At 47.1% G+C, this 20633-nt stretch overlaps 1 protein-coding gene across 5 annotated transcripts in view; it reads left to right on the forward strand.

Annotated features, from left to right (window-relative positions):
* The window catches only part of SRGAP3 (SLIT-ROBO Rho GTPase activating protein 3), a 252356-nt gene that overhangs the window by 146284 nt on the left and 85439 nt on the right, over positions 1-20633 (forward strand). For all 5 annotated transcript variants that reach the window (XR_003430173.1, XR_003430175.1, XR_003430174.1 and 2 more), the window contains exon 4: positions 13817-13879. Coding sequence is in view for 2 of the 5 variants with exons in the window: in XM_027093960.1 (XP_026949761.1) it covers positions 13817-13879 (63 nt within the window). In the remaining 3 variants the exon portion in view is untranslated. The remainder of the gene's footprint in view (positions 1-13816; positions 13880-20633) is intronic.

Genomic DNA, 20633 nt, shown 5'->3' on the forward strand with positions numbered 1-20633 from the left:
GGGTGTATTATCAAGTGTTCTTGGGGTCCCCACTGCAGAAGGAAGGGAGGGAGGCAGGATTCAGGGAATTTGCAAGAAAGGCCTCAAATGAGTCCTTGGGGAGCTCTGAGGCTGGGGTGGCCCTTCTGAGTTGTCCTGGGTTGTGGCAAGGAAACTAGGCCTTTATACCCTCATGTTGCTCCTGAGAGGGCATGTGGCCTTGGGTAGGTGCCTCTTTGGTGAGGCACTTCCAAACAGGGCTGATAGCTGGGGGTGCCTGCCAGGAGCACTCCCCATAGCTGGGGGAATAAGTCCTCCAGTCCTGAAGGGGATCTGAGTGGTGCATTGCTGTGTCCCCAGTGGATATGCAGAGATCTGGGAAAAGTAGGAGACAGGATTCTAGACCAAAGCAAAGGCACATTGGCAGAAAAATCTGGGTCCCAGATCATGAGCAGGTCGGCCAGCGTTGCAGTCTACTGCAGTGGTTAGGGGTATGGACAGACTGCGTAATCCCTGTTCTGCCACTTTCCAGATGTGTGAGCTCAACCTAATTCCTAAACCGCTGACTTTCAACATTTTCAAAAGGAAGCTAATAAAAAACCTCTTTCTTAGGGTTGTTGTAAGGATTAAAAAATGATGATATAAGATGCCTACCTGGTACACAGTAAGCAATCATTAAATATTAGTTATTATTAGGAGGATTATTGGGACTTCGAGAAAGAACATAGTGAGAATTAAGTTCAGAGGTGGGATGAAGGAACGTTCAGGCACACAGGTTAAATAAAGGGTCAGAAATAAGAAAATATGCTCAGGAAACCACTCACTGATTAGTTCTAACTGATGGTGGTCTTTCTTTTTTTTTATAACCTTATTTCTTTTTCTTGCCTTATTATATTGATTTGGACCTCAATTGATATAGTGTAGAGGGAAATGGGGGAGAAATGGCATTCTTGTCTTTCTTTAAATTTATTTTTTATCGAAGTATAGTTGATTTACAATGTTGTGTTAATTACTGCTGTACAGCAAAGTGACTCAGTTATACATATATACATTCTTTTTCATCTTCTTTTCCATTATGGTTTATCACAGGATATTGAATACTTTCTTGACTTTTAAAAAGCATGCTTTTATCTTTTCACCATTTAACGCTTAGTGAATTAGGAATAAATAGAAACCTCCTTAGTCTAATAAAGGGTGTTAACCGAAAACCACCAGTAAATCTCATACTTCCTGCTGAAGCATTCAGCAAGATGGCTGATTACAAGATCAATATATAAAAATTAATAACATTCCTGTGCATACATTAGGGCTTCCCTGGTGGCACAATGGTTAAGAATCCACCAGCCAATGCAGGAGACATGGGTTTGAGCCCTGGTCCGGGAAGATCCCACATGCCGTGGAGCAACTAAGCCCGTGTGCCACAACTACTGAACCTGTGCTCTAGAACCTGCAAGCCACAACTACTGAGCCCACGGGCTGCAACTACTGAAGCCCGTGCGCCTAGAGCCCATGCTGCGCAACAAGAGAAGCCACTGCAATGAGAAGCCTGCGCTCCGCAACGAAGAATAGCCCCCACTCGCAGCAACTAGAGAAAGCCTGCGCACAACAACGAAGACCCAATGCAGCCAAAAATAAATAAATTAATTAATTAAAAAAAAAGGATCTAACAGAGCAGAAACTAAAGTTTAGAAAAAATGCATACATTAGAAAACAAGAATGATGGAAAATTAATGCCATTAATGCTATAAATTAGCTGCATCCTAGGAATTTTGATAAGTGATGTTTTCATTGTCATTCAGATATAAATATTTCATAATTTGAATTTTGCAATTTCTTCTTTGCCCCATAAATTTTTCAGAATTATGCATATTTCATTTCCAAAGATTTTCTTTAAAGCTTTCTACTTGCTTTAAATTTTTAACTTGATTACCCCATAAAAAGAAAGTAAGGCCTGTAGGCTCTATTTTTTTGGTATTTGTTGGAGCATTTGCCTTATCAGATATGAAGACTTCCTCTTAAGTGATAGTCAGTAAAACCGGTAATATTAGACCAATGCTAAGTAAACTAACCGATGGTCCAGATCAGAGCCCAGAAACAAAGCCCCCCACAAATGGGAACACAGTATATGGCAGTGGTGCATTACAGATTAGGGGAAAGGATAGCCTGTTTAGTAAATGGATCTGATTCCTCTGGTTGCTTGTCCATTTCTTATTATTTTTTAGGAACTGGTTTAAACACACACACACACACACACACACACACACACATGCACACACACACACTTTTTTTTCCATATGGAATAAAATTAGACCTCCACCATAGTTCCCAAAAATATATTCTAGATGGATTAAAGTGCTAAAGGTAAAAAACAAAACTTTAAAAAATTTTGGAAGAAAATGTAGAAGATTCTATTTAAAACCTTGGCGGGTAGGAAAAGGTTGCTTAAACATAAAACGAAAAAGCACACACCATAAAGGAAAATATTGATAAATTCCATTACATAAAGATTTTTTAAATCTTCTATACAACAACAACTGCAACAAATAAATAAGGGGAAAATACAGACCAGGCAAGGAAAAGATATTTGGCATGCATAGAATTAATAAAAGGTTAATAACCTGAATATAAAAATCAGCTCCCACAAATAAATTGGAAAAGGGCAAACAACCCAATAGGAACATGGGTAAAAGATATAAATAAGTCACAGAAAATGAAATTTAAATGGTTAAAAATATAAGAAAAGATGCTCATACTTACAGGTAATCAGGAGAAGGTAAAATAAAAGAAAATGAGACACAGTTTGACGCCCATTAGATTGGTCAAATAATTCCAAGTGCTGACAAGAATGTGGAGCAGCAGGGCCACTTGTGTCCTCCTAATAAACATGTAAATTGATTCAGCCCCTTCGGAGAACACTGGGAGTGTCTTGTGACAGAGAAGGAAGAGGTACATACCCTGTATCCCAGCAGTTCCACTTCTAAGTACAGCCTAAAATATTCTAGCATATCTGCACACACACAAAACCTTGTGCAAGGAGGTTTTCTGCAATAGTGTTTGTAGTAAAGAAACAAAGGGAAATCACCTCAATGGCCATCGTGGAGGGACTGGTTAAATAAGCTATGGATAGTCACGTGATGGACTGTTATACAATCATTTAGATGGAGGAACTAGATCTACATAAAGCAATTGTGTATAAAAGTTGAAAACACAATGTTGGGTGAAGAAAGCAAGGTACACTATACTATTTTTATAAATTTAAAACTCAAACAGTTCATATTGTTTGTATTCTTAGATACCTGTCTGAAACAGAGCTATACAAAGGTGGACTGGCTAAGAATACACACCAGCTTCACAAGAGTTATCGAGGGATGAGGGAAGAAGGAAGGAGACAACGCTTCAGTGCTCTCTGTAACATTTTGCTTCCTAAGAGTGATTTTGAAGCAAAAATGGCAAAATTTTAATGGTTATCTAATTTGGGTGGCATATTCGTGGGTGTTTGTTATTGTTCTCTCTACTCTTCTGTGTGTTTTAAATATTGGAGTGCTGAAATTAAGTGGTGGGGTGGGGAAGGTAGGTTGGAGACAGATCAAGGGGGCCTTGGGTGTCAGAGTGAGAAGCTGGGCTTTATTTTTTAGGCAAAGAAGAACCACTGAAGGTTCTTGAGTAGGGGGTGTTGTGGCCAGAGTCAAATTTAAGGACGACTGATTTCGTGCATTTGATGGCTTTGAAAAGAGAGTTGCTGGACTCAATTGTTATACATATTGACTAATATACAAGTTAGTAGTGGAAGGTGACAGGGGCCTGGATCAGGGAGGTTGATATGGAAATAGAAAGGAATGAGTGGATAGGTGGATGGGTAGGTTCATGGGTAGATGGGTGGATGAGTGGATGGGTGGATGGGTGAATGGGTGGGAAGGTGGTTGATAGGTGGGTGGATACATAGGTATTCACAAACAATGCAAATAAAGTAGAAGATCAGATCATAAAATGACAAGGAGGTTAGAGAGATATCTCAGGTCAGTTATTCAGCAGGAATAAGTGATCAATAATGTTTTGAATCCAACAGATAAGCCTGACAACATCCATATTCACCTTGAAGAGAATGTAGAGGGGGAGAAAACAGCTCAAAACTGAGGGGCTTCTGGTTTTTGTAGCTATTGGTTTTTCAGGAAGACGGATTTGTCACGCTTCTTAGGATACAGAGACTCTCACCATCCCCTGAGCCTATTGATGCTTATCTGTGAGAGATTTATGTCCCCCAACTCTTGCCAAAAAAATGAAAAAAATCAGGGACATAGGAAAGATTATTCCTGAGTATGTTCTGCTTTCACGGAGACTCAGCCCAGCAGTTTACACTGTGTCCTTCTGCCTTGGCCTGGAAGCCAGGGGGTGGGGTCAGGACGTGGTCACAGAAAACAGGAGATTCTACAAAACGGAACTGGGTACTGTCTGTTGTCTGATACTGACGGTGACCTAAAGGAGAGCCTTTTAAATATCTGCATGCTTCTTATGGTAAGGCAGAGGAATATCCGTTTTATAATTATTTTGGAATGTTTGGGGAAAAAAATTCTAAAGGCACAGGGAGTCATAGCTCTCCCAGCAACAGGGTGGAAGCAACAGAGTGGAATCGTTGAGAGAATCACATTTACTAGCTCTGTGATCTTGAGCAAATTACTCACCCTCCCTGAGCCTCTGTGTCCTAATCTTTAAAGTGGGGTTACAGTGGGGTTATATCCCATAGGCTGATATTAGGCTTACGTAAGGTACTGTCAGTAAAGCAGTTGTCATTGGACCTGGTACACGCTAAGAGATCAAAGAAACGATAGCTATTATTGTTGTTATTTTCTTTAATGATAAGTATTATTGGTAGTAATATCAATAGTACTAAGCATTACTATTAACGATAAGTATTATATGAATAATAATATTTAGTATTATTAGAAGAGATCCAGAAACTCCTAGCCTGACCGTATCAGGTCACTTGGTCATGCCATTCCAAGGTATCCTCAGACATTAAGCATTTCTGAAAATGAAGGCTTTCAGCACAAACAGGGTCCCCAGAGAGATGCTGGGAGGAATTAGTGGGGGAAGAGGGTGACAGACACGACATTAGGCTTTTTGCCTTAGCCTGCTGCTGGCCTCCTGGGAGGCACTAGTGGGGCCCACTTCTGCTGAGGACGTTTGATGAATGGTCGCAGGGCCTCCTGTTTCCTTGCTGCCCAATATCCCAGCCCTGGTGTTCCAGCTCCTTGTGAAAACAAGTAGATGACAACATTTGGAGTTGCAGCCACAGGAGACAGAAGTTAGTTTGGGAAGGGGAGGAAAGAAAGGAGGTGTCCAGGAGCAGGGAAAGGAAGAAGGTGGGGGGAGGGGGAAGAGTAACAAGTGTCTTGGTGGAAGGTGGGCGGAGTGTAGGCTAAGGATGATGTTAGGAGGCAAGGGGTAAGGACGTGCCAGAGCGCTGGCAGCCCAGTTACTGGCAAGTTAGGACACGGCCCGGAGAATGGCAGCCAGTTAGCTGTCCAAGTGGCTGTGTTCAGGGATAAACTGACCTTCCAGGGCAGAGTTGGAGAAGCCCCATCCCTCCAAGACACGCCCCTCAAGCCTTTGCTTTGGAAATAAAAATGCAGTCTCTTTGGGAGATGGCCAGTGCTTACATGTATCATTTATTTAAATGGGGAACATCTGTGGGTCTCCAGTTTTGTTATTTGATGAGAAAATAAGCTGAAGCAGTGGATTAGCACTAAAAGAGACAGAGTTTTTGTTTTTACTTTGTTTGTATATTTGTTTCCCATTATTTCCTTCGAACCTCAGAACTAGGAAAACCATGGAATGTTCCCAAAGGGGGAAAACTGGACATGAGAACATCAAGCAAAGAGAAAAGGGAGACAGGTGTTGCTGACTCAACGCCTGATGCGATGAAAGAGGGGACGGTTGGAGTTGAGGAAGGTTCCACCTTACTTTCTGCCTTAAAGTTTTCTAAGGGTTGTTTCGAATGGTCTCCTCTGGAGAAGTGAGAGGGAGTCTTGTCATTGAAACCCAGAATTTTAATGTTTTCTAGATGTGCAGAATGACCAGCTCCACATTTGAGTTAGCCTGAGGGAGACAGAAACATACCCTTTGCAAAGAGAACTTTTCAAATACAGCTTATGAAGTCCTAGGATTTGTAGTGACAGTTCTGAGGGTTTCCCCTTAATAGCGAGATCAGCCCTGCGTTGAAAAGCAAATTCAGCCATCCACAGCAGGACTTTCGGTGAAGACATTGATTTCGCTCAGGAACACTGTGTCAAAAAATTTTTGTCATCTGGTGCCATCTTGACGTGAACGTACAGGATTTGGTTTTGTCTTGTGTTTTGCGGAAAAGCGAGAGTCAAAGGTGACCCCCTTTTACCCTCTCCATTCGCTGGCTCTGCGTATTGGTTAGCTCACGCACAGGTAGCATGGAGTTCCTTTTGTGCGCAAGTCTTCGTGAACAGCACTCTGCGAAGCCAGAGTCCCAGCCTTTAAGGGGCTTATGCTCTCTCTAGTCGGTTGAAAATTGGACCTTTTGCAGAAACTGTTTTAAAGCTCGTGCTTGGTAGAGGGTTTTCAGAAGGCTGTCTCACCCTGTGGTTATTTTGGTGTCTTCATGCTAAAATAAGCAGAGTGCATCAGTATTGTTTCACATGAGCAAAGGTGGAAATTCACGGGATTCTGTAAGCTGGAAAAGTCCAGAGGTAAGTCTTAGCATCACTAGGTCAGGACAGAAATGCTGTTGTCGAGGCCCTGACTCTCCTTGTGGTGGGTAGCTCGAGACCCCTGATGTCCTTGCTTGGTGACCCCAGAGGAGAGATGATCTGAGAGTATGGTTCTTAGAAAGCTGCAGGGAAAATTCTTGTTGGCTCAGCCTGGAATACATTTCCATCTCTGACCCAGTCACTAGACACAGGGCACCAGAGCGCTCTGGTCAGGCTGGGTCCCGTGCTGGATGGACGATCTGGTATGATCAGACAAGCAGGGGTGAGTGCCACCTGTATCTCATCTTTTGTTATCAGAACAAGGAAGAAGGGAGAAGACAGAGATGGCCATCATGGCCGATTTAGTCCTAGCAGGGCAGGTGGGCCAAGAAGGACCAGGCCAAGGAGAACTCTACTGCCTGCAAGTGAGGGTAAGGCCCAAGGATGCAGATTTTTGCACAAGTGGTGAGAAAGCACATCGGATGGGCTGGTGGCGTCCAGAGGGTATGCCGTTCTTTGCAGCCTGGACTTGTGGCCTGACTCATCTCTGTGACAGCATTGCAGTGGCTTCTCTTCACCTGTGTGCCTGTATCTCGTCTTGGCCCTGGGGAAACAGGCCACAGAAGGTCCTTGAGTGCCGGCTTTGGGGTTAGAGCAACCAAAAGTTGAATCCTGGCTCTGCCACTTCCTAGCTGTACAGCGTGGGGCAAGTTGCTTAACCCTTATGAGCCACCAGCCCTCGTCTGCCAGGCGGGCATAATAATAGTACCTGCCTTAAAGGTTTCCATTAGATAATATATGGAGGTGACTTTGGACAGTGTTTACCTATGGAATGTGCTCCAGAAATGCTGGCTGCAGCTGATGGAGCAGGGACCAGGTCTCACTCAACTTTGTGTCATTAGTGCCTCGTGGAGGCTCGTATGTAGTAGGCCATTCAAATAAATGCTGGTGTAAATCGAATCAAAGCCAGGTGAGGAACTGGCCACAGAGCTACAGGAAGAGGTAGTACAGACAGGAGGATGGGTTCAGGGGCGTGGGGTTCTATGCAGACAGTGGGGTCTGGGTCCACGGGAGAGTCAGGAGGTTCAGCCTCAGGAACCAGACTCTTCGGTGACTCTCAAAGGTTGGCATGTGAGAAGGGCTCTTGTAGAAAGATCCTCTCACACGTCTGGATTTGGCAGGTCTGGGATGGCTGCCTTGATGAGCACCAGGGGATACAGACGGCTGCCCCCAGTGAGACCCCACTGGTTTCTGGGTCATAAACTCAAAGGGATGGGTGAAGGGAGATGCTGTGGCCAACTGGAGAGCACAACCCCATCCGAAGGGGCCGCTGTGCTCCAAGTCGGGGCTCAGCCTCGCTGGATCTTCTAGTTTTTCAAGAGAAGCTGAAAATCTGGACTTGTAAGGGCAATTTCCTGATTTTTAAATGCTGGAAAGAGTCAGATTTTCTGAAAACACTGAATGGCCAAATAAAACGCATCTGTAGCCCAGAGAAGCTGCCACTTGGAGCCCTAAGTCTAGGGCAGCGGTTCCACCCAGGACGATTTTGTCCCCTAGGGAACATTTGGCAATGTTTGGAGATCATTTTTGTTGTCACAGCTTGCGGTGGGGTAGGGGATGCTCCTGGCATCTAGAGGTGATAGGCCAGGAATGCTGCTAAGCGTCTCGTAATGCCCAGGACCGCCCCCACCCCCATCCGAGTGACCTGGTCCTCAGGGGAGTTTAACTGTCCTTAGCCGTGGGCAGAAAAAGAAGCAGGGCCGGGGCCACCTGCCACCCAGTTTTACAGATTTTGGGGTTAGAGAGACAGGGCTTTGTCCTTCCAACCCCGAAGAACCAGGGCTGAACCCTCCTTGGCCCAGTGTAATCATATTCTACAGTCCGCACACTTCCTGTCCTTGAAGGACGCACACAACCCACCACCCCAACCTCTGTAGGCATGAAAGCCATGCGAGAAATGCAGACAGAGTGCGAATACACTGCCGCTGGGGTCCCCAAGGGCTGGGTGTGGTGTCTGCTGGGGATGATCAGGGTTTTAGCCTCCCCTTCATGATGGAATGTTTGGTTTGGGTTCAGTAGTTTCTGGAACTGTAGTGAGACTCTTTCCCTTCCCAACAAAACCCAACCATAAAAAATAAAATGCCTTTAGTCCTTTGCAGTTCTATTGGCTGAGCACTCACTGTGGCCAGCCCTGCCCAGGCTTGGTGCTGAGGGGGAGAGAGCAGAGACTCAGGCAGGTTCCCTCTAGTGACTTACAGCGCCTCCATCCAATCCACCCTCTTCTACCCGTAGCTTCATCTTCCTGAAGAAGCACAGTCTGCCGTCAGACTCTGCTGCTCAAAAATCTTCAGAGGCTCCCAGGTGCGCTCTGACTGAAGCCTGCACTCTGCTAGCCTCCGTGATCTGGCCCAACCTGCCTTCCAAGCGTATCTTCTGCTCTTCTGTTGCTGTGCTTCTCTCTTAGCAAACCACATTTTCCCCTATTCCCGGCCTCCGTGCCTTTGCTCAGGCTGTGCCTCCTTTCTAGAATGCCGTCTCTGGCCATCCGTGCAAGGTCAGGTGGCTCCGGTGGTGGTCCCTCCAGCCTCTTCATCCCTGCTTCCCACATCGCCTCCTCTTTCACTCTTTTGCAGCCTTTTCTGCCTCATGCCTTAGAATTATTTGGTTCTTGACCCTTGATCCCACCAAACTGGGAAGAGTTAATAAAAAATTCAACTTTGAATTCCCTTTTCTGGGCAACTTCCTAGCCTTGCCCCTGGCATCCGGTGGGTATTGATTCAGCCTGTACCACTGTTTCCCAAGCTCTTTGCCTGTGCCTGGTATGATACCAGTGCTGTCATGTGCGTCATCTTTTTTCATCCTTACAGGGACTTCATGACACTTGTGACATCGTCCCACTTTTACAGATAAGGAAACTAAGTCTTAGAGGAACTGTCACTGGATTCATTCATAGGTTCACTCAACAAACATACTTAATGAACACCCACTATGCGACAGGCTCTACGGCTTGCCAGGAAGAGTGGGGAGGTGAGACATTGCAGATTGGGTACCCGGGAAGCTGACTCTGAGGCCTGAATTTAACATCTTAGCAGAATGATTAGGGAGTGTACTTGGGATCCGCCCCCTAGGGAGGGCCGGGGAGGAAGCTGAGTGAAGCCAAGCTATAGTGCAGGCAGGCTTACTTAAGGTCTTAGCCAGCCCTACGGGGAGTTCTAAAGAGAGCACAACCCTTTAGAGCTGTCCAGGTTGAGACAGGAGAGACCAGCCTCTATGCCCCACATAGATCCATCTTTGGATGAGGTGTCAGTCTTTGGAGGGCTTGTCACCACATCCTCTGATGCCATCCCTGAAGCTTTCTCTTAGCTGGGGGCTGTCTGCTGCCAGCCGTCCCAGCAGCTGGGGGAAATGAGCATCTACCACCAGACAGAAAGTCTCTTTGCCCTCATGGGGTTTACCCTCAAGTGGGGGAAACAAATGACAAATGAATAAACAAGTAAACAAGCAAGATCACTGCACTTCCCTTTATAAATGCAAAGAAGGACAGTAACGGGCACTCATTTTACAGGCGAGGAAGCGAAGATGCTGAGAGGTAAAATGGTTTAAAGTCCTGTCTCCAATCCCGGTCTCTGTGGCTCTGAAATTCAGCCCTCTCCACCCCATAACCAGACCTCTGCCAGTTGTATGGAGCCTTGAAAGTCAAGCTAAAGAGCTGGGTCTTGATCCCATAGGCACTGAGGCAGCCTTAGAGGGACACAGTAAAATGCATTTCTAGGAAATGACATTGGGATGGGCATGCAGAATCGGGAACCAGAGTCAGGACTTTGTTGAGGGGCGGCTTCACGAATCTGGGTCCTGCAATGATGACATTGCTTGCTCTGGGACTGGTGATGGGAAATGCATCCATTAGGTTGCTCTGGGCTGCCAATGGCAGGAAACCCAGCTTTAAGTAGCTTAACTAGTAAATCCACAGAAGTAGAAGTTCACCGGGAGGCAGGCTGTGGGTTCAGTTCAACCAGTTTCTCTGGAGGTCATTAGCAGCTAGGTTTCTTGTTCTGCCACCCAGGGCGGCTTCCTCTCCTGGTCCTAAGAGGCCTGCTGGTAGCCACTGGGGCTCCATGCTTTTTTGCTAGCACTCAGTAGGAAAGCTGAAATTCCCCTCAACCTTTAAGTCCTCTTCCATGCAGTTGTCATATACTCACCCCCAGACTAACAACACATACAGAATCTACCATCTTGAGTCGGGATGGGGGTCAGCGATGTCCTGGAAAGAATTTGGCTGGAGGGATGAAAGCAGGGCCAAATTCACGTCTCTGTTAGGAAGCAGGAAGGGCAAGAATGGATAGTGGGGAGGGAACGGGTATAGCCTGCTGCAGAAAACAAAGGACTGGGCGGTTCGAAGGCAGGATGCACTGACAGGTTGGATAGAGGACGGGGGATATTTTAAAAAGTGTCAAAAATAGCTCCAAATTTCCAGTTGCCATGTCTGGGAAGATATTATCCCATTGACTGAACTTGAGGAGATGGAGGAGAAGTCACAACTTTGTTTCGGATAATTTGAATTTGATGTGATGAGGCGCCATCCAAACTGTACTGTTTTGCAACAGCTGAAGATATGGGTCTTTGAGGTCATGCAGGATGGAGCCCGAGAAGTGGGAGCTGAAGTCAGCAGTGCGTGGGGAGCCGGCTGGGGCTGAGCTGAGAAGGCTGGACTCTTCCGAGCAGAGCTGCTTCTAGAAATTTTTCTGACAGGGGTCCCTGCCCACGTGCATGGTGACAGAGTACAGTGATGTTCACTGTCTCATTGTTTGGAATATTAAGAGACTGGAGACAACCTGCTAGTTAATTACTTACGATACATCTGGTGTATGGAACCCCGAGCAGCTATTAGAAAAAGAGGATGCAAGAGCTACGTGTCCTGTCAAGGAACAATCTCTCAGTTATATTGTTAGGTGGAAAAAAGCAAGAAACAAAGGCTTGTATAGAATACTTTCATTTGTGTTAAAAAAAAAACCAGACACTATCCAACTGTATGCATGTATATTCATCGACTGTTTCTGGAAGGTATCAGAAGAAACTTAATAGCACTTGCCTCTGGGTGGGGTTCTGGGAGCCCAGGACACTTACTTTTCACTTTTTACCTTGCTGACTGTTAGAGTTCCTTTAACCGTGTGCATTTATTACCTATCACAAAAGTTGGATCATAAAAACAAATACATGAGAAACTGAATCTTGGGTGTCAGAGATGTTGGCCAGACCGAGGACCAAGAGGAGGCCATTGGAGGGTGTCAGAGAGTCCGAGGCAAATGTCAGGGGGAGGGGCCACAGGTGAGGCTGAGGTACCGGCTGAGACTCAGGGAGAATGGAAGGAGATGGGGACAGCTCCTTGGGCTCATCGAGCACCTCTGTAGATGCCCAGGATGCGACCGAAGATTCTCCCGGAGCTCTGCACAGAAAGTTCTGCCGAGACTCTACTGTGCTTTGGGATTGGGTCTCCTTGCTTTAGTCGCCAGAGCTGGAGGGAGGTCTAAACAGATCTCTGCAATTGCCCTGGAGTCCTTGCTATCTCTTAGGAGATCTAAGAGATCTCCTGTAGGGACTGCCTTCACACGGGTGATTCTTGGCCATCCAGGGCCAGAAGCTGAGAGGAAGGCAGTGGGCCAGGTGAAGAGCCTGGGAAGGCATCATGTCTGATACTGAGCCTTCCTCAGCGACCTCAGAGTTCGGGGGCTCTGACCTGTGAAGGAGCCAGAGGAAGGCCAGTCAGCAGCTGGCCATGCTTGAGGCTGAGGGAGCTGAGAGAGAGGACAGGATGACTCAGCTGTCAGGGGCCAAGAGCAGGGCTCCCGTTGTCAATACGGAAGTTTCATATGATGGCCTGGGCAAACAGGGAGAGCATTTCCCCTCCCCCTAATAATAATAATAACACAGTCATCCCTCAATATGGGGGGGGATTGGCTCCAGGACCCGCCCCCCCACGTGATACCAAAATCCAACAATGCTCAAAGTCCCTTGTATAAAATGGCATAGTATTTGCATATAATTATGCACATTCTCCCATATACTTTAAATCATCTCTAGACTACTTATAATACCTAATACAGTGTAAATACTATGTTAATAGTTACAAATACACTGTAAATGCTATATGTAAATAGTTGGCAGTAGAGTACAAGACAAATTCAAGTTTTGCTTTTTGGAATTCTCTGGAATTTTTTTTCAAATATTTTCTATCTGCAGTTGGTTGAATCCTTGGATGCAGAACACATGGATATGGAGGGATGACTGTAATAATAATAATATGCAAAATAACAGAATCCTGGAATCTTCAGGCTGGAGGGAACCTGGAGATAATTTGTCCGTTGTTTTCTGACTCATGTCCCTCAATATACTAAATATGTATGTCACTTCATGGTTTGGATTGAGGTCAGCTAAACTTGCACCCTACAGCCCCAAAGTCCATGCATGTGAGGGCATGAAAGCCTCTGAAAAGTTCTGCAGTAAGAAGACCCGCCTCATTTTGTTCAAGGAGCTTTGTAAAGTTTTTTATTTTATAGATGTGAGAACTTAGGTTCCAAGGCCATGTGACTAGTCGGCAGCGCAGCCAGGCAAGAACGCCGACCGCCGGCCTCAAGCGCCAGTGGGCTGTCTGTTTACCTGAGCTGCTCACTGAATTGAGAGGCTAGGTCATTATTTCTCATACTGGGTTCTCTGGAACCCCAGCCTCCTGAGATGTTAGTGAGTATTGAGCTAGGGACACACACTCTAGTCACATCCGCTGAAGACACCCGGAATTACAGAAAGCTGAACAGGTTGATTGGCTGTGGGGCTTCTCAGAATCTTTAATATGGTGTCTCTGTGAAGCATCAAGGTAGGGAGGGGATGTGTAGGGTTCCCCAACTTATATGGCCCAGGAATCCCTGTTTTAAGGAGCCACTCTCTGTGGATTTGTTCTGTGGATGTGAGTGGAGGTATTCAGGTCTGGGTCAATGAAGTTTATGTCGTTTTCTGTACCCCTTTCCACCCCACCCCAAGCATTGCTGCCCTTTCTGTGTTGAAGAGGAAATTGGTCAGTCCAGCCAGCTCCCTTCTGCCCTTCTGACGCTTGTTCTTCCATATTCCAGAGCAAGGAGATCGGCCTGCAGATGCATGAGGAGCTCCTGAAGGTCACCAATGAGCTCTACACGGTGAGTCTCGCTCAGGCTCCGCTGCTGTTTGGGATTGGGCCCCCTTTCTTCTGCGCCCAGCACAGGGGGGTGGCTGACCAGAGATCTGGGGTGACCCTGGGCCTTTTTGCTGTGTCTTTTGCCTGAGTGACAGTGGGTCATCACGATGGGATGTAATGACTCACAGCCCCAGCTTCTGATTCAGTACATTTGGGGAGGGGCCCCGGGCATGTTTAATTTGTAAAAGTTCACAGAGATCCAGATTACCTGCCAGCTGTGGGAATGTATTACCTCCCAAACCTGAAGACGCAAAGCTGGAGTGGAGAGAGCGCGGGTCAGGTAGGACAGGCTGAAGCTGAGGCCCGCTCCTTACTGACTGTGGGACCTGAGGCGGGCAGGTAGCTCATCTGGGTCTCAGTATTCTCATCTGCAAAATGGAGCACCCTTCTGAGGGTCACGTGAGGGGCAGAGGGTAGGGGTTGGGGGGTGGATGAGCATGCCTCACTATCTCAGGGGAATAATTTCAGAACATCACAATTTGGCCCAGAACTGACCTTGTTCCCTGCTTAGAGGCAAGATCTAACTGGGTTTGGGATGGGTGTTAGAATCTGAGAAAGTGAGTGGATGGGGAACACAAGCACAGTGGTTATAGTGAGGGAAGTTACAGCCTGTGCTTTGAGGAGCCATGGGCTTCCGTGGGGAGGAGTGAGGAGAGGCCCAGTGACAGCCTGGGGGAGCAGGGTGGGGAGGCCCAGCAGACAGAACTACAGGCCCACCACACCTAAGGCAATCAGGCCAGAGAAAAACTGTTATGTTTTAAGTATGTGGAGATTCCTTATAAAGCTTCTCATTAAAAGGGGAGGATTCTGCTGCTAAAATTATATTTGAAAAGCTCTGGTATGAGGGGAAGAAGAGCAGGTTGTAAGAGGCCCCTCTCTTTGGTATTGTTATCTTTCTAAGTCCATGTTCTGTGCAACCAGCAGGTGGTAGACCTCTCAGGGGCCAAGAGCCTTTGCCCAAGAGCCTGTACTTCAGGTTGGAAGTCCTGCCTCAGACTCCAACCAGCTATGGGACTTTGGGCCAGGCATTCGATCTTCTGGGCCTCAGTCTCCCAATCAGTAAAATGGGGGTGAGAGTTCCTAGAGATTAGTCTATAAAAGTTGAAACACACATTTCTGTGATTCCAAGTTACGGAGAAAAACTCGCACCCTGACAGTTTTTTAATGGATCGTTGCTTGGGGTAAAGGAAGCACTGCTGCTGGAGAAAACATATGACTTTGAGTCAGATTGGACTGTGGGGAAATCACCTTGTGGTTTACAGCACAGACTCTGGAGCTGGAGACCTGGATTCAAATACAGTTGATACATAGAAATAATAATACCTGCTTTTTACACCCCCTTGTGAGAATTAAAGGGGATCAGATATGTAAGCATGCCCAGGACAAAGAGAACCAAGAGGCGCAGCGTATCAGAGGTTCCCATGGTCCCTTCACCACTGCTATCTCCACCTCCCTGGCAAGTGTGAAGTGGACTGTGTGTTCCCACTTTAGCACCCGGTGGAGAAGCCGGGTGGTAAAGGGGCAAGGCTGGGAACCAGATGAGATGTTTCTCCTCAGAATTCTGCAGAGGGTTTGTTCCCCTGTTGAAGACCTTTTCATGTTTCTCAGGCACTTCACCTCCACAGTGTTCCAGCAACTGGGTCCACATCCAGGACCCCAGCCACTCCCACCCAGATCTCTAAGCTTTCCTCTGGGCTCCAGCTGGGCTCTCCTCCTGGGTGCTCTCTATTCACCCCAGATTTCTCCCCTGTTGGCTCCTTTAACCCTGTAGATCCCCCAGCCTACAGCCACCCTCTTTCCTCCTCTGCTTGTCTGAGTCATACTCAGTTTTCAAACCCAGACCAAACTCCACTACCTTGAGCAAGCCGTCACCGCTGGGCCTCAAATTCCTTTGGCAGTTTAAAAAAAACCCTTATGTTATCTTGAATGTCTCCACCCTGTCTCTTCCGTTGGCACATACACTCCCTGGAGTCGGATCTTGGTGAGAAGCACTGCGCTTAGGGCCCAAGGCCTCAGTTTGAACCCAGCTGTTTTGTCTTGGGCGAGTCACTTCAGCTCTCAGTGAAATGTGGGCTGGCAATGGAAGCTTTCTCCAGTTTGTAGGCTGGATAGGGCAGGCGGGTCAGGGACCAGGAGGATGACGCTGGTGCCCACACACGGGTGTCCCTGCTGGCCATGGGACAGGGTGGCTGGACAGAAGTGACACTGGCCTTAGACACATAGGCCAGGCAGGCAGGCTGGTCCCTGCTTGCCATCTCCCAGCAGCCTGGCAATGGCCTTGGAGCTGGTGGGGAAGGAAGGGCCAGCCCCTCCCCACTCTCTCCTTTTGCCATGTGCTGCAGAAAAGTGAGAACACGGTGGGGCCAACAGCACCCCCTGCCCCCCACCAGGTCATTCGCTGCCTGCACTGAGTTTTCAGTAGTTGCCCAGAAATTCATTTAAATTCAGATATTTGGGGCTGCCTTCTGTGGACTTAGCACCACAGGAGACATAGCAGCCAGCCATGAACATTTCAAGAGTTGGTCTTTGAAGTGTCTTGTACATCCTTGGTGTTCCCAGGGTACTTGTTGAAGGAGGGAGGGAAGGATCTATGAATAAGTGAAAGAAACTGGTTTTGCCTGCAAGGAGTTTAGAACCTGTGCAGGGAAATGAGAGTAAACTCGTGAACTGGTGATATCACCGCCTAAGACAGAGCCTAGCGTGTGCTGGATACCTGGACTCGGAGGGAAGTCACCTAGACTGTGAGCCTGGGGGAGCTGAGCCAGGTTCTCTACAGCTGTCCCAGTAGGGCAGTGAGGGCACACAGTAGGCAATCAATACATATTCACTGAGTGAAGAAATGAGGGGTAGAGTTTGTGCATGTGTGAGAGATTGACTGAGGGTTCAGAAAAGCTGGGGCTACTGTGATCAAAGGTGAGTTCTGGGCCTGGTGCCTTTGGATGGGTAGGAATTAACAAAGCACAGGGGGACAGAGGAAGAGAAAGGGAATTCTGAGCAGGAGAGACAACACAGGATCATGGTAGAGCAAACCGATTACAGAGGGAGGTGGATTTGAATTCCTGCTGCACCACCTCCCAGCTTGGCCAAGTCAAATATCGTCTTTGGACCTCAAAACAAGTATAATAATAACAACCATGGCCAGAATGTATCTCACACTGTATTAGATACTTTATACACATTATTTAATTGACACACATTTTACAGATAAAGAAACTGAGGCACAAAGAAGTAAAGCCTGGCTTAAGGCCTTTGTATCAGTTATCAACTGCTGCATAACAACTTCTGTCAAAACTCAGTGGCTGAAAACGACAAGCATTTTATTCACTCGAGATTCTGTGGGTTGGTGATTTGGGCTGGGTTCAACTGGGGCCACTGATGTGGCTACAGTTTCCTGGCCATTGAAAAAAAGAGCCCCAAATGGGAAAACCCCAGTGAGGTTTCAAGCCTTTGTTTGTGTCACATTTACTAATATCTCATTCCCCAAATCAAGTCACACAGCCAAGCCCAGAGCTGTGGGATGGAGAAGTAAACTGCTTGTGAAGTGACGATGCAAAAGGGCGTCCCTGAGGCCATCGGGCAACTACTGTGGCCGTCTTTGCAAACAGTCCACCACAGCACCCAGTTGCTGAGGACGCTCTGGACCCCAATGCCACGCTTCGTTACTAGAGATTTGCTTTGAGCACTTTCTGGTTACCGTGCCTCGTTATGCAAGCCTTTAGATGCTCCCTCCTCCCCCAGCCCCGGAGTCATGACCACAGGGACTAAAGAGGAAATGATGTAGAGAAAGGACTGTCCAGTAAGCCCCACGTTTTTTCTTTCAATGTTTTTTAGAGGAGGTGGTACTGGGCATAATGATGATAGAGATGAATGCTTACTGCCACCTGTCTCCTACTTTAGGGAAAAGGCTTGTCTCCACCTGGGACCAGGAAGGACACAGAGAAGACGGCAGGGCTGGGCATTTTGTAGGTTCATTTGTTCGTTGGTTCATTCGTTCATTCACTCAACAAGGCTTCCCTCTGCCCAGTCCTCATCACCTTGAGGTGCCTTCCTTTCTAAAACACGCCAGTGCTTACACACACACACACACACACACACACACCCCACACACACCCCACACCCCCCCACACACACCCCCACACCCCCCACACACGTCACACCTCACGTATTTTTCCCTAGACTCCCATCAGCCTGACACAATATATAGCTCTTGATCATCGTGTATTGACCTGAGAGGAAAGAAGGGCAGAGGGTGAGACTGTGGGCCAGTGTGCCAGTCTTTGCTCCAGAAGAAGCAAAACCAAAACAAAACAATAACAAAGCACTCTGTTTTCATTGTTCAGCTAAAAATACGTTCAGATTTTCAATATAGTTCTAGATCATGAAATGCACCTGTTGTGCTTTGCACTGACAAACATTGTAGCATCTGCCACCGGGCCCCTCCTGCTGGGCTCAGTAGCCCTGCTTCAGGCTCTCCCAGGCAGGGCTGCTGGGCCTGTCTTCCAAGCCCAGCACTGCTAGTGGGGCCCCTGAGACTTGGTTCAGGGTGACGTGGAGAGGGCCTGAGGAGCATCCACACCAACTGCTGCTGGTGACAGGTAGACGCCAATTGGAGTAATGAATGGGCTCTACCTTTTACCTACTCCAGCTTTGACTTGATTGTGCGCTGGGCTCAGGGGTATGAAATCAACTCTGGGCCCCCAGGCAAATTTTTGCTAAGGTGTCTCCCTCTTGATGACCACTCTCAGGGATGCAGTGGTGGAGAGAGCCTGAGATGGGACCCAGCATCATGGGTTCTGGCCCCAGCTCCCTCCCAGGCTCAGTGTGTGTCTTCCTGGACTGACATCTGTCATCACTGAGGTATAAACACTGAGGTTTCATCATGTCACTGGGCCCTGTGCCATTTACTTAATAATTTTCTTTAAACTGACTCCTTTGTAAAAAAAAAACCCTCTCCCAGTCATAATTAATTCATGGGTAAGCAGCCTTGTGTACTGGAAATAGCACAGGTTTCAGAGCCAGATGGACCTGGGTTCAAGGCGCTGTCACTTGTTAAACACTCTGAGCCTCAGCTCCCTAGAATATGGGAGTGTCACCACCTCATCTCTCTGGATTCTAAGAGTGAGTGGCATAGGGTATAGCACAGTGTCTGGTGAACGCCAGTGTTAAATCATTGTGTGTTTTATGAAAGGGTGAAGCATAAATATTTTTCATTTATGCTTCTAAATCTTCCCTCTCTCCTCTCCCCTACAATGCCACTAGGCCAGCCCGAGCTCTGAGAATATTTTGCCTAAAAAAGTTCAGCCACCTCCTGATCGCTCTCCTATCCTCCAGGCTTGCCGTCTATTACACATGTTACATACTCGAGCCAGAGAGACTTTCCTTTTTAAAAAATTGTTGAATATTTAAAGTTAGAAATAGATAATGCATGCATTTTGTAAAAAACCCGATAAACAGTACAAAAAGATACATAGTGAGAAGTATGTCTCCTGCTGCCCACCTCTCCCCCTCCTCCCATACAAGCCTGGTTAGTAGTTTCTAGTTCAGCTGGTGGCTCCTTGCGGAGATATTTAATTCATCACTAAGCATACATGGACACACATATCCCGCACAAGTGGCAACAACTGGGCCTACTGTTCTGCATCTTGCTTTTGCGGTTATGTTTTGGAGATTGTTTCATATCACTAATAATTAGAGCCTCCACTTTTATATGGTGATTATCACGTGCTGGGCACTGGTCTAAATGCCTAGTGTCTTAATTCGTTTCATCCTCTGTTCACTTTTGAGGTAGGTGGTAGTATTACCACCCCATTTTAGAGATGAGGGGTGCGAGGCACAGAGAGACTGGGTAGCCAGCCCAAGGTCACCCAGCGGGGGAGTGGCGGAGCCTGCTCCAAGTCTACTCCCAAAAGCTACTTACATAAATACATTCAACTAGTTATATAAACATACACATATAAATTACTTATATATATATATATATATTTTGGAAGGAAATGATACTTCACATTAGCAAATGAAAAACAACTTGGTATAAATAGAAAGGTTCCATAAGCTAAATGAAGAAAAAACAGGGTTAATTCTTGCCAGTGCCTTCAAAGCAGGCATTAGACATGAGAGCACCAAACTGAGTTTTTCCTCCCGATATACTCAGAAGGATTCCAAGAGAACTGAAAAGGCGTAACACCTGAAATCACCTCAGTAACACAAGCGGTTCCCGTCACACACTTTGGGAAACACTGACGCAGTGCCAGTTAGCTGGGCTCTGGTCCTCGATTTCCCCATCTGCGGCATGAAGGCACGAATCTAGAGGAACTCTGAGGCTCCTCTCAGGCTTGTATCTTCCTGCCACGCTGCCCAGGGAGGGAGACGAGGGCGCGTCTCTGACTCAGGGCAAGGCAGGCCCTGCTGGACTGTCACAGCTGCTGGCCAGGGCGTATGCCCAGTGTCATCTAGGGATGGCGGTGGTCCTAAGAAGAATGGGGGGAACAAGCTTTCCTTCTAGACAACCTCCTTCCCCGCCTCAGCTCTCCTGCGTGGACATTCCTTCACTCACTCAGCAGACGTTTACTGATCATCATTGTGTCGAGAGCATGGGATGTGGCTATGCCATGTGACAAGTGTCAGTGGGGATATGGACACGGTGTGAATGGAGAAGAGATGGCATTGGATTTGGAGCTGAATGACAGTGGAGTTTCCCAGGTGGAGAGCAAGGCAGA

This window comes from Aethalodelphis obliquidens, unplaced genomic scaffold, assembly GCF_003676395.1.
Source record: "Aethalodelphis obliquidens isolate GAN/ISIS:26980383/991018 unplaced genomic scaffold, ASM367639v1 scaffold86, whole genome shotgun sequence".
Taxonomy (NCBI): Eukaryota; Metazoa; Chordata; class Mammalia; order Artiodactyla; family Delphinidae; genus Aethalodelphis; species Aethalodelphis obliquidens.